A 14,817-nucleotide genomic window follows, 5' to 3' on the forward strand; every position below is an offset into this window, starting at 1 on the left:
ATATATTTTCACTTTAGGAAAGGACATCCCAGGGGATGGCTTGCCTCTTCCTATTTCTCCAGCATTTTCACTCAAGATGTGAAGGTTTGATTGGAAGAGGCACCGTACTTTGCTAATGGGGTGCTAATTCTTTGTGTTATTCAGAAATTTTTAATGGGGAACACTTTGGATTTTAGTTTTTTCTTGAGCCTTGATTTTATTTATTATTGATAATTGTATGCTGCTTCCCATTAAACACACACCCACACCCACACCCACACATACTCTTGAAGCAGCTTCAAATCAATATGAAACAACCGTGTTGGAAAAAAAGTTGAGAAAGTTTTTACAATGTTATGTACTACCCCTTGTTTTCTACTTTTTAAAAGAAGTATACAAAGGAGCTGCACTACTTTTTAAACACTTGGTAGTTTATTAGGACTCAGTGTGGAAAGTAGGAAGTAGTTTATTTTAATTTCTAGATCTGGAGAGGGGTGGAGCATGGAGTCAATTATGATTCACCTGCTTGCCTTCCTAAACTGGTTCAAAGTTTTAGTTATGCTGTAGGGATGGTTGGCAATGTCAGATTCTATTACTAAAGCACCACCCGTGACATTTGAAGTGTATGTGCCAGCAATACATATGAATCCATCAGTATTTATTTGTCAGGTAAGAATTTTTTTTTCATGTCAACTAGCACATTTTATTTTCTGAACAGAGCACTTTTTAATGTTTGGACTGGGTAAATTTGTGGTCGAATAAGGTGCATTGCAAAAGCAAATTAACTATTATTGTGCTTCACGACCTTGGATTTTACAGAAGGAAGGTAAGAAGCACACAGATTCTTGACTTTTAAAAAGTTAAATATATCAGAGTCTGCAATTTTCATATGAGGATGGTATCTGGCAGGAATTCCAATGAGGACCACTACTGATGATAATCTATTATGCTATTGGTTTAAACTAATACATGGTTAATTATTTGAAATGATTTACTTATTAGATCCTGAAGCTTCTTTTCCCCCCTACTTCCCAGGACTTCCAAATTAAAATAAACCAATATGAAAATGAAGAAATGAAAAGAAACTCTCATGGAACTGAAATTCCATGTAGGACTGAATGTCAGGTAGTACGTAATACAAGGCATATTGTTGTTAACAGGAGAGATGAACGAATAACTAATTATGCTACTCTAGATTTACCATTATGTCTTAATGTACATCTCAAGAGATTTTAAATGTATGCATATTTATTAAGACCTAGGAATTGTATTTCTGAGTAATTTCTCAGAGTGCAGCTTGGATCTAACATTTTTATTCTGCCACTGCGAATTTCTCTGTGCAGAAATAAGATGAAAATATATTGGGGAGAAAAGGGCAGAAGGTTAAAACATCATAATCATTCATTCTCCCCCCTCCCTTTGAAGCTCCAGTATGCAATTCTTTAGAGTGGATTTTGAGGAAGATGACAGGATGACAATTAGCTCTTCTTCCATTCTACTAGTAAATCAAAATCAAAGATTTTCCTCAGAATTTCACAAAGACCTTTCCAGACCTAAAATTATTCTCAGTGAACATGAAGAAGGGGGAACACTGCTATTCAACATCTTGAATTTTCCTATGTGCGTGTAACCTAAGCGGATATAAGGCACTTCACCCATTAAAAGTGGCATTTTAATATTAGTGTATTCAAATAGAATTAAGAGACTTATGCCTGCGATTGGAGAGCTGTTTCCTGTCAATATAGTTTAGGTTCTCATGGAAATTTGCCAAAAATTGATATCTTGAACATACTAACATAGCTTATATATAGGCCATGTACACTAGGTTCTCTGCATATTCCATGTATAAACTTAAGAGGAAGGGCAGTGATAAATGCTATTAAAGTTATTTATGTCATTATTTGGGAAATCTTTAGGTCGAAACACCATCTGATAAAGAAAACACAAGAAGAGTTGAATGTAATAGAACAGAGAGCCATTTTTGCGATGAAGCTTCATTGTGGGTCAGTATAATTCTTGAAAGTATTAAAAGATTTTCTGGTAACATTAAGAAAATTTAGTTTCCCCCATAGGACAATGGTAAATCCTATTAAAGTTATTTATGTCATTATCTGGGAAATTTTTAGGCCGAAACACAATCAGATAAAGAAAATATAGGAAATGTTGAACATGACAGAAGGGAGAGCCATCCTTCCGATCAAGCTTCATTGCAGGTTAGTATAATCCTTGAAGGTATTATAAAAAGATTTTCTGATAATATTAAGAATGTTTAGTTCTCCCCCATAGGGCAATGGTAAATCCTATTAAAGTTATTTATGTCATTATTTGGGAAATCTTTAGGCCGAAACACCATCAGATAAAGAAAACGCAGGAAATGTTGAACGTAACAGAAGGGAGAGCCATTCTTCCGATCAAGTTTCATTGCAGGTTAGTATAATCTTGAAGGTATTATGAAAAGATTAAGAAAGTTTAATTCTTCCTCCATATATACTGCATGGAATGCTCCATTCTCCATCATATACAAAATATTTTTATTAAATGGAAAACAGGGGGAAAAGAATGATTGTTTAGAGAGAAATGACACACTGCATTCCTTCCTATGCCTCAACAATGGAATGTGGCTTTTCCTCAAACAGCCTTCCCCACACTATTTCAAAAGCTTATCCTGGTTGAGATTGCTGGCAGTTATAATCCAACATAACTGGAGGGCTTTTTTGTTAGGCAAGTCAAGTTCTTGATAGGAAGGAGAGGTTTTGAGCAGAGCAAACTCAGACGATAGAAAAGTTTAAACTGTTTGAACTGAACTCTCTCCCTCATGTTACTTGCCTCTATCATACCAAAAGATTCTATATTTTGCTAACTTAAACACTACAGGTGGAAAAAAAAATTGAAGAGGGGAGAATTAAAAGGAGAAAAAATTCTGGGTGAAAAAGTTTTGAGCTCTTATCCCCTCATCCTTCTCAATTTAGAACGCTTAGGTATTTGTTACCTGGTACATGTATGTTATCCTGTAGGACATTTTGTTTTACAGGATGGGTGTTAAGTTCTGGGTGAAGAATGGAGGTGAGGCTGGAGTGATTTCTAACAATTCAATACTGCCTGTGAGGCAACAGTGCTCCCTGGCCGACACAGCTCCTTTTTTATGAAATTGATCAGCCAAACAACCAATTAGGAGAGAGTATTTTCCCGCTCCAACAGAGGACCAGAATTTATTTATTTATTTAATTTATTTATGTATTTCGTCAAGCATGTATTTGATAACAAATACAAGTGTAAACATAATTATGAATACATGAGATGGATATCAATAAAGGAAACATTAGGACATGATGACAGGGATGGTAGGCACACTGGTGTGCTTAAGCACGCCCCTTAAAAACCTCTTAGGAATGGGGTGAGGTCTACAGTAAACAGTCTAAGTTTAAAGTTTTGGGGGTTTGGGGAAGAAACCACAGAGTCAGGTAGTGCATTCCAGGTGTTGACAACTCTGTTACTGAAGTCATATTTTCTGCAGTCTAGTTTCGATCGGTTTACCATGAGTTTGTATCAGTTTACCATGAGTTTTGGTTGAAGCTGAAGTATTCATTGACTGGTAGGACATTGTAGCAGATGATTTTATGTACTACACTTAGGTCAGACCAAAGACGGCGAAGTTCTAAACCCAAAATTTCAAGTCTTGTGGCCGAACAGGTTGTAGAAAAAATGCTTTTAAAAGCCTCTGACAATCCTAGCTGAGCCGCACGATCATCAGAGGCTTTTTTTTTTTACTTTTAAAAGCATTTTTTCAGCTTTTTTTTTTTTTAAAAAAAGCCTCTGGTGATTGCGCGGCTAGGCTGGGCATGGGGGGCGGGCAGGGATTTTTGCTACCGATTCTCCGAACCACCTGCCTCCATCGCTACCAGATCGAGCGATCCGGTCCGAACCAGGGGAGCATTTCACCCCTGGTGAAATGGGACCAACTTCACACTGAGGGGCAAGTTGTTCCAGAGGGCAGGTGCAACAGCAGAACAGACCCTTGATTAACTTGACTCTGCTGGCATGTAAACCCACCCCTCCCCAACAAAAGGAAAAATTCTCTATCTCCCCATTCCCCCATCTAGGTCACCCTGAACAGTGGCATTTGGCAGGCTGGGTCTGAAGTAAAGACCCGGTCTTGGCTCCAGCTTTAGTTGCCAGGTGTTGTTAAATGCTGGTGTGTCACCCAAAATGTCACAGGATGTCCTCTTTGATTAAGGTGACCAGATTTTAACATTGGTAAAGAGGGACATTGTGGGCGTGGCTTATTTTGTGGGCGTGGCTAGCTGGTCATGTAACTGGGTGGGCGTGGCTAGCTGGTCATGTGACCGGGTGGCCATGGCTATGTCTATAGGGTAAGGTGAACAGATTTTAACATTGGTAAGAAGGACACCATTGTGGGCGTGGCTTATTGTGTGGGCGTGGCTTGGAGGCCATGTGACTGGGTGGGCGTGGCTACCTGGTCATGTGACCGGGTGGCCATGGCTATGTGTATAGGGACTACTCAGAGGGCTGAAAAGTCATTTCTGACAGGTCCTCACACTTTTGACTGGTCCTCACACTTATGACCATCCTCACATTTATGCCCGTGCAGCATTCTTAACAACCATGTCACTCATTTCACAACTGCTTCTCTTCAACAAGGTGACAAGATAGGGCAAAAATGTAAAATGTGAGGACAGTCGTAAGTTCGAGGACTGGTCAAAAGTGTGAGGACCAGTCAAAAATAACTTTTTCAGCCCTCTGAGTAGTCCATATGCACAAAAGGACTAACCAGAGAGCTGAAAAAAGTCATTTCTGACAGGTCCTCGCACTTTTGACTGGTCCTCACACTTATGACCATCCTCACATTTATGCCCATGCAGCATTCTTAAAAACCATGTCACTCATTTCACAACTGCTTCTCTTCACCATGATGACAAGATAGGGCAAAAATGTAAAATGTGAGGACAGTCATAAGTTCGAGGACTGGTCAAAAGTGTGAGGACCAGTCAAAAATAACTTTTTCAGCCCTCTGAGTAGTCCATATGCATTAAAGGATTACAGCAATAGAGAGGGATGAAGGAATGGAAATTAGAGTAGGAGTGAGGGTAAGAGAGGGAGGAAGAGAGGAGGAGAAGGAGAAAGAAAGAGGAAGTAGGGAGGAGAAAAAGAGGGTGGGGGGAAGAGAAAGTAAGAAGGAAAGAAAAGAGAGAGGTGGTAGGTTTGAGGAGAAAGATTGCTGTACAATAAAAAAGATGAAAGGGAAGAAAGCCAACCCCAAGCAAATATAAAGATATTAAGATAAAGAATGAATTGTTAAACTTTAAAGAATAAAAGAGAACAAATATGAATAAATAGCAATAATTAGAAACACACATACAAACATACAATGTATTTTCTTTGAACAGAATATTTGGCTGGTTCACAAATTTAAACAGCGTTTAGTCATTTCAATTAAATTTACAATTTCTATATTTCCTTTTTGCCATATTTATTCCTCATCTATTTTTTAAAAAAACCAATATTACCCTTCATCCTCATCTCTAATCTTAATCAAATTCAATTTTTCCCTTCTATTCTATATTATACCCCTTCCCATTGTCATCTATTTTTATATCCATCCTCACATTGTTTAATTATGTAATTATGTAATACAGTTGTTTAATACAAATTCAACATTTTAATATAAATCAATTAGTTATAAAACTATCTTTTTTGTATATTAATCAATATGAACATGAATATTCCAATTATTTCCATGCAATCCAATTTCTTACAAATCAATTAATTATATTTACCAATAATAATAAACCAAATAATTTCTCCCATATATTCCTCCGAACCACAACTTAACCATTTCTGCTTTCAACACAATATACAATTAATAGTATCTCAATTATTACAATTCCCTAGTTAAATACAGCTTTTTTTCCTTTGTGTTTTAAAATCTTGAACTCTCCTCCTAAATTTCCCATTTTGTTTGCAGTTTTTCACCTACCTTTTTTGGGGAGGAAAAATAAAAATAAAAATAAATCTCTCTCTGCCTCATTTTGTCACGCTGCACCAAAGACCCTGGTTTCGGTTTCGTTTCTGAAGCTTAGCTAGGGGAAAAAAAACCTGCTTTACACTGATTGCCTGTAGGGCGGCCCTTTGAAGCCCCGGGCAAGAGTTTAAACAGTTTTTTTTTCTTCTAGCCATCAGCTGGGGCTCAAGAAAAATCGGGACTTTTTTGAAACGCCGCGGGACGCGGGACAAATTGCTCAAAAGCGGGACTGTCCCACCAAAAGCGGGACATCTGGTCACCTTATCTTTGATACATGTGTCATAGGTTTACCATCACTGAACTATAGGAGAACTTTAGGAGAACCATTTTAATTTACTGCATGTTGGCCAAAAAATCAGGAGGAGGGGCCTGGTAGTATATTTGTTAATTATAATTAAAATAAATGCACATTTTATTAAACATTCTAATTTTCTTTTGTGAGCTGTTCACTTTAACAAATGCATACGGAAGCTACACTGATGGAGGATTTAAATTGGAGTGAGGTGGAGAGAAGACAAAGTGGTTATGCAGATGCAGGTTACATGTGAAACAAATTACAAGTATCTTATTAATTAACAATTATATTGTGTTAAAATGTATCAGGACTCAAATTAAGGACCAAGTAGTGTCAGAGCATTTTAGTCTAGACCCGTGATGGCGAACCTATGGCATGCGTGCCACAGGTGGCACGCGGAGCCATATCGGTGGGCACGTGAGTGTTTCCCTAGATCAGCCTTCTGGGCCCACCGGAAGTCAGGAAACAGGCTGTTTCCGGCCTCTGGGGGGCCTCTCGGGTGGGTGGGGAAGGCCTGTTTTTTGCTCTCCCCAGGCTCCAGAGGCTTTCTAGGAGCTGTGGAGGGCAAAAACGGCCTTCACCCTCTCCCAAGGCCCTCCAGAGCCCGGAAATGGCCCCACAGGGGAGGGGGGGGTGTCACGTGCGCATGCACATTGAATTATGGGTTGGGCACGCATGGATGTGACACCCCCCCACTCCCCCCACTTTTGGCATGAGATAGCAAAAAGGTTAGCCATCACTGGCCGAGACTATATAGAGCTCCCCAAGGACTTTAAAAGCACACATTGAGAGAAAAGTTCCCTGTGGATGGGCTCCAGCACGGAGTCTGAAAGATCTCGTGGTCCTGGTGACCCACCAAGATTGGATCCTGTCACATCAAAAAGTTTCAGGCATTCTCAGAAGTCCAACAAATATAATGGGTTTTTAATTTTACCACAAATGTTGTGCTTATGTTTGTTTTGATAAGTGGCCCTCGAATATTCCATTCTGGTATTATTAACAGATTAGACATATGGAGTATCCAATTCTCTCTCCAATTACTCCTATTATGCTGAGTTCAGTAGAAAGGCCTTCTGAACCTACTTCAGCCTGCAGTGCCCTAAACTGCTTTTTAAAAATAGTTTACCAGATTTATTAAAATGGTTCTGTGTTGCTGTTGCGAGGTTGTGATTGGGCTAGTTTCTTATTGTAATTTTTAAATAGGCTGGGTTTTATTATTACTGTTTTACAGAGTTAACCAAACCAGCAACAAACTTGTTGCTACTCCATAAACAGAGTACCAACCAGTTTGTCCTGGTAGCAAATTAGAAGGCAGCAGATTAGAGTTTAGTCCCAGTTTATCACCTATCCTATTGCTTGAAGCAGCTGCTTCATTTCATCTAATAACAAAACTGGCTTTCTTCCAGAATGCTACTTCATTTTGTTATTAGACTCAAATTGTAGGTTCACTGTTTATGGGGAAAAAAATAGAATAAATCTCAGATGGAAGATGCTTAAAGACTTACTGTAATTCTGAAGACCCTTTGTAAACAAAAAATGAGTACCGTACTTTTTAGAGTATAAGACTCACTGCCCCCCACAAAAAATGTGGGTGAAAATTGTGGTGCATCTTATACACTGAATGTTGCTGAAGCCACCCGCTGGCCCCCACCCTTTGGCTGTTTTCGGCCTCCGCACATCACATTTTCTGTCTCCGCATGCTCCATTTTAGACCTGTTCCAGGCTGTGGGCATTGCCACAGCACATCGCCTCTGATTGCCACCTCCATGTGTCTCATTTTCAGCTTCCATGCATAGTGTTTTTGGCCTCCACACGCCCCGTTTTTGGCCTCCGTGCGTTGCATTTTTGGCTGGTTCTAAGCGGTGGGGATCAGCAGTGGCAGTGGCAATACCCACTGCCTGGAACTGGCTGAAAATGCGCTGCGCGGAGGCAAAAAATGAGGCATGGGGAGGTTGAAAACGTGATGCATAGAGGCCAAAAACGTGACGCATGGAGGCGGCGATGGGCTGTGGTGATCCCCGCAGCCTGGAACAGCTGATTGGTGGTATTCTGGGAGGCCGATCCAACCACCAATCAGCTGCTCTTGCTGAATCAGGCTGTGATAGTGTGTTGAAGCTGACCAGGCTGTTTGCTGCAAGGATGCTAGCCATATGAATACTGATGGATGCTGGTAGGCAGAGGCAGAACTTCTTTTTCTTGTTTTCCTCCTCAAAATCTAATGTGTATCTTATACTCTGAAAAATATGATAAATTCTCTTGGGTGTAGAGGCAACCATTCATGTAAATCCATAACCTTACTTCTACTGACATTTTATGAATGCTAATTTATTTTATAGTTGTGTTCCTGAATTTAGTTTTGAGGCTGAATGAATCTACAAATTTGCATTAATTTTAGCTGAATAACAGTAAACAAATATAGTGTCTGCAGTGAACATATACACACATTTTTGTCACAATCAGCACTAAAATTAGCAGTGCAAATATAATCTAATGTGTAACATTTCTTCTTTCCCAATTTCTAAAATGATAACCGAGATTCCTGAAGTCTATCAGCTGAGAATGTATGCTCTTTTTAAAATACTATAAACCAAGGAAGGTTGCTATTTTGAGGTCCCTTCCACCAGTGGAACAATGGCAAATTCCTTAAAGTGATTAAAATCCCTAATCGCAAAATTGCCAACATGACTACTAACATCCGATTATGGACATGGCACAACAACAAGAAGAAGAACAAAATCAATATCTAGGGAAGACTCATTATTTTTTTTTAAAAGCAAGATTTTACTTAAACCAATAGACATGTAGAGTATATATTTCACCATGCTAAGAAAGATTATTTAGTTCTGTAGTTGCTCCAACAATATCTTCAGCCATAGAACTTTTATGTGGTTTTAAAAAAAAAATTGGATTTGGCTGACAGGTTATATAGTGAATTATCTCAGGCTTTCTCAGGAAATATAAAAGGTGTTTTGGTTTCTATTCTCCTTTTTTTTAGGGACCGGTAGCTCTTTTCTCTTTGCTGTCTGTACGGATCATTAGAATGACAAACCTCAGAGAAACAGATTTGTGTGAGTATCTTTGAATTATCATTCCTCAGCCTAGCATCCTTCAGCTACTGTATGTTAGGCTGGAAATCCATGGCTGCTAGTCAAGCTTGTTTGGTAATCTGGGAGTTGTAGTCCAATACATCTGGACTACACTGTGGCATTATGGCGTTATGGATTGCTTTCAAAGTGCTGGTTTTATTAACTGCTCTCAAAAGTTGTAACAGTATCTGTATGAAATATTACAGGTAGTCCTCGACTTACAACAGTTCATTTAGTGACTGTTCAAAGTTACGATGACCCTGAAAGAAGTGACTTATGACTGTTTTTCACACTTACGACTGTAGCAGCATTCTTATGGTCACATGATCAGAATTAAGATGCTTGGCAATTGGTTCATATTTATGTCTGTTGCAGTATCCGGAGGTCATGTGATTCCCCTTTTGTGATCTGCTGACAAGCAAAGTTAATGGGGAAGCCAGATTTACTTAACAACCGTGTTACTAACCTCACAACTGCAGTGATTCTCTTAACAACTGCGGCAAGAAAAATTGTAAAATGGGGCAAATTCACTTAACAAATGTTTCACTTAGCAACATAAATTTTGGACTCAATTGTGGTCATAGCTCGAGGACTACCTGTATTTATAGGACGTCATTGGCAATAGTTACTGCAGAGATATGATACTGCTATCATTGCCTTTGCTGAAAAACTCGAATGTTTTTTTTTAAATTGTTGTCAATGAGAAATGAAAATGGAGATTCCTTTTCCCACTCATGTGTTTGGGACAAGGCTGGGAACAAAATCACAGGCTTTTGTCAGCTGCTGAACAGTGTCCCTGCATTAAAAGCCACAAAACATTTTTTTAAAAAACATTAACAGCATGCCCTCTCAGGTCTGCCCTCTCAGACCAAAGCTTCTTTATATATTAAAACCACTGCTTATAATTTATACTTCAGTCTACTTTTCCCCTTCCAATTTATGCTTGCTTTTTTTTCCTTATGCCACTAATTTCTACAAATAGCTTTAGGGATTAAATCCTGTCCATAGCACAGGTAATTAGACTAAGAAGTATGCAGTTGTACATCAAGTTATCTCTTCCTTCAGATTAACTTCCAACTAATTAAGTGGATATGCTGTAATAAGACACGGTTCCGTAGGTGGTAGGGTGGAGGGAAAACAGATGTTGAAAGAATGATGAAGCATTCCAAAAAGTAATTTCTTAGCACTAACTTCTAGGCCAGTGATGGCTAACCTTTTTGCCATCGTGTGCCAGGAAGGAGTGCGGGGGTGGGTGGGTGGGGGGCGCGCGTGTGTGCCCACATCCATAATTCTATATGTGCCGCCCCTGTGTGCGTGACCCCCCCTCCTGCTCCTGGCACGTGATGGCCAAGTAGGCCTGTTTTTCTTTCTCACCTGACTCCAGGGCCTCTCTAGGAGTTGGGGGGGGAGGCTAAAACTGCCGTCCCCACCCCCCCAGGCCCTCTGGAAGCAGGAAACAGCCTGTTTCCCTACTTCTGGTGGGCCCAGAAGACCTGAAAATTAGCTGGCCGGCGCACCCATGCACGCCAGAGCTGAGCTCACATGCCCACTGATATGGCTACATGTGCCACCTGTGGCATGCGTGCCATAGGTTCGCCATCACGGTTCTAGGCCTTTCCTCCATTCTAGCAGTGAACAACAATGCACTTCATGCTTGTGTCATTACTCCAGAAAACTTGATTCTATGGTGAGCTATACCAGTTGGTCAGAAGAACAGAATATAATACTATAAGATTCAGATAGAATATAAAAATAAAATTATTTCTTTGAAAACATGGTCTTCATATTATGGCCAAAGCAAATATTAAAGCAAACAGGTAGTCCTCGACTTACAACTGTTCATTTAGTGACCAGCACTGAAAAAAGTGTCTTTTAGGCGTGAACCCTAAATCAATTAGAATCCAACATAGCTCACACAGCAAAAAAATCCATTGTAGAGATAGTCTTTGGGAGATATACAAGGCAATATGAATATTATATCAGTACTTGAAAGCACATGCTTAATATAATTAATACATATTGAGTTCAAATTTCAATTCTCCATATTTACATTTTTGTCATTTTGAAACCTGCAGTAAGCCAAAGTGATTGTTATGTAAGTTTGAGATTGCCATCCTCTTCCTTCGTTACTGCACGGACAAAAACTATTTCAAATTGCAGAAATCCAGTCTGGAATGAAACATTCTTCTTCAGGATTCAGAATATGGCTAAGGTGAGGAGCCAATAACTATATTTTCCAGTAGGATGCACTTTTATGTTTACATTGGGGATAGGTGGGAATTTCATTCACACAATATATAAAACTTTCTTAGAACCTTGGAAAATTATGGTACCATAGCATGGAGTGTGAACCTAGATGGCATGATTATCTTGTGCTTTACTATATTATACTGGCAGGGTTAATTTAGTAACTACATTGAATGTGGTTTTGAATGCAGCCTCTGAAACTATTCCTACAAGTAGGACTGATACCAATGTAAGGGCAGTTCCCATTCTTAATTCTTGGAGATAGCTCCCCCACCCAAAGCCCAACATTATACTATTTTCACAATGATTAACAACATATTATTAACCTATTTTAGCAATGATTATGATTAACAAAACCATAAGGCAATAAGAGATTAAGCAAGATTAACAAGAGCCTTGATAGTACAGTGGTCTGTGCACCCTGTTATTAACACAGCTGCCTGCAATTTACTGCTGGTTCGAATCTCTCCAAGGCTCAAGGTTGACTCAGCCTTCCATCCTTTCTAAGGTAGGTGAAATGAGGACCCAGTTTGTGGGGGCAATAAGCTGACTTTGTATAAATATACAAAAGTATGAAGGCTATTGCTTAACGCATTGTAAGCCGCCCTGAGTCTCCGGAGAAGGGCGGCATATAAATCAAATTAAAAAAAAAAAATTATGTTCCTTCTAACTTTCTCCCTCAAGAGATCATTGGCCCCAAACTAGGCCTGAACTCAGACTATAAAGAGGCAATGTTTTACTAACATTTAGAATTTCATACACTCCAAGGCTTGACACCTTGTTCCAAAATGACATTGTGATAGTTAGATAAGCTTCTAGTTTCAAGGAGGGCTTTTTCAGGATTGGGCATATCAGTGCCTCCTTTAAGACCAGAAAATTAACTTTATCCATATGTTTGTCATACTCGAGATCTATCCAGTGACCCGCACCCCTATCCCTAATACATTCAAGGGAAGAAAGTAATTGCTAGAACTGAAATGTATAATCATATTGTTAAAATGCTTTTAAAAGCCTCTGATGATCCCAGCTGAGTTGCCTGATCAGCAGAGGCTTTTTTTTCTTTTAATAACATTTTTTCTACAACCTCTTTGGCTGAAGAGTTTATAAAAGAAAATGCTTTTAAAAGCCTCTGATGATCCCAGCTGAGCCGCGCGATCATCAGAGGCTTTTTTTTTTTACTTTTAAAAGCATTTTTTCGGCCGGAGAGGTTATAGAAAAAATGCTTTTAAAAGTAAAAAAAAAGAGCCTCTGATGATCGTGCGGCTCAGCTGGGCATGGGGGGAGGCAGGGATTTTTGCCACCGGTTCTCTGAACCATCCACCACCATCGCTACTGGATCAAGTGATCCGGTCAGAACTGGGAGCATTTCACCCCTGGTTAAGATAATATAGAGAAACAATGGATATTTAACTAAATATATTTAACATTTATGAAAGTCTGTGAAACAGACAGCATGAAAATTAGAGTTTTGACTTTTCTGTCTAAAAGCAATTAATTCTGAAATTTCAAATCTTCAACCTTTAATCCTTGTCTGAATTGCCCTATACTTCTGCTGCTGATGATGATCAAAGCACTTTACATAGCCCCTTCATCTTTATTTTCTTTTTTTAAAAAAAAGCAATCCTGCGCTTCTATTCCCTAGAACATACTTGAAATAACAGTCTATGATGAAGACAGCCCATTTAGCGATGAGGAACTCTGTAGTATTACATTTGATACAGCAAATCTTCAGTTTGAAGAAAGAGTTTGCAAGCATTTTGAATTGAACAAAGAGGTGAGAAATGCAATTACATATTCAGAATAGGTGGTTACAGTATCAATGAATGTATGTTTTCTGAAATGTGGTTTATATTTAATTGTTCATTGCACTGTATTATTTCATTTTTATTCACCATTGCCTTTGACTGGCTGTTACATAGTAATTTTCCAAAAGTTGTTTCCTTTAGAAACATATACCTAAAATAATTGTTATTGGCTAATTATATATTTATTTCACAGTAATTATTTTAAGCAGATATGGAATCTCTAACACAATTCTTTTAATAGAACACATAAAAGAAAAGAAAAGAAAATGTGGCAAATATGGTCCATTGACTTCTTATAAAAAATATGCAGGTCGGTCCAAGTTGGAAAGATCTGGTTTTAAGAATGTTCTATTTCTCTCAGAACAGACCAAACTGAGCATTTTCACAGATTCCCCACAACAGGAAATAATATTGTAATGGGTATTCAGAATGTTTCACCATAAAAATACTAATTAACTACATGTTGTCCTCAAATATATAAATATTTGGTTTTGAACAACACAAATAACAGGGATGAGATACTATAAAGATGAAGTTGCTGCCAGAAATTGAAGGAATAGAATAGAATAGAATAGAATAGAATAGAATAGAATAGAATAGAATAGAATAGAATAGAATAGAATTGAATAGAATTGAATAGAATTCTTTACTGGCCAAGTGTGATTGCTCACACAAGAAATTTCTCTTCAGCACATAAGCTCTCAGTGTACATAAAAATACATTCATCAAGAATCATAAGATATAACACTTAGTGATAGTCATGGGATACTAAATAAGCAATCAAATCATACTAGGAAACTAACTAAAACAATATAAATCATAAAGATACAAGCAACAAGGTTATAGTCATAAGTTGGAGGAGATAGATAATAGGAAGGATCAGTTCTGGTGACCGTTTGAAGAAGCTAATATTTCAAATATTTGATTTCAATTTTAGAAAAATGAATTGCTAGAAGTGGAATTCTATTTGGAACACATGTGAGTAAAAGTTGAGCAAACGTAATAATTGAGTTACAAGCTAAAGTTATTAGCTTTAATGCCATACAGTATGAATTGTAGTTCATTTTACTGCATTTTGCAAATGTCTTAGTATAATTCTTTTTTTTCAAAATGGCAAAACCTTTCCCACACTGTAATTTTTATAACTCAGCCATAGAAGTAGAAACTGGGCAGACTTAATCCTATTTCTGGATCATTCATAGGAGCGGGGGACAAAAAAAATCAAGATGGCAGCCACTACTTCCGAAATAAAGCTGGACTCCATTTTACATACATTGCACATAAATGGGGTAGAGCTTCAACTAGACTTCTTCTTCTTCCTCTTTTTTTGACACAGCCTTTCTTCAAACATCCCTGGCCAGATTA

General features: G+C 38.4%; 1 protein-coding gene across 1 annotated transcript in view; it reads left to right on the forward strand.

Annotated features, from left to right (window-relative positions):
- The first annotated feature begins 558 nt into the window (after positions 1-558).
- The window catches only part of LOC139311348 (cytosolic phospholipase A2 epsilon-like), a 35,575-nt gene continuing 21,316 nt past the window's right edge, over positions 559-14,817 (forward strand). The window contains exons 1-7 of the mRNA XM_070935767.1: positions 559-648; positions 2,106-2,192; positions 2,320-2,406; positions 9,310-9,382; positions 11,476-11,612; positions 13,290-13,421; positions 14,390-14,430. Coding sequence (XP_070791868.1) covers positions 559-648; positions 2,106-2,192; positions 2,320-2,406; positions 9,310-9,382; positions 11,476-11,612; positions 13,290-13,421; positions 14,390-14,430 — 647 coding nt within the window. The remainder of the gene's footprint in view (positions 649-2,105; positions 2,193-2,319; positions 2,407-9,309; positions 9,383-11,475; positions 11,613-13,289; positions 13,422-14,389; positions 14,431-14,817) is intronic.

This window comes from Pituophis catenifer, unplaced genomic scaffold (genome assembly GCF_029215685.1).
Source record: "Pituophis catenifer annectens isolate HBS135680 unplaced genomic scaffold, rPitCat1.0.hap2 SCAF_1, whole genome shotgun sequence".
NCBI classification, from domain to species: domain Eukaryota; kingdom Metazoa; phylum Chordata; class Lepidosauria; order Squamata; family Colubridae; genus Pituophis; species Pituophis catenifer.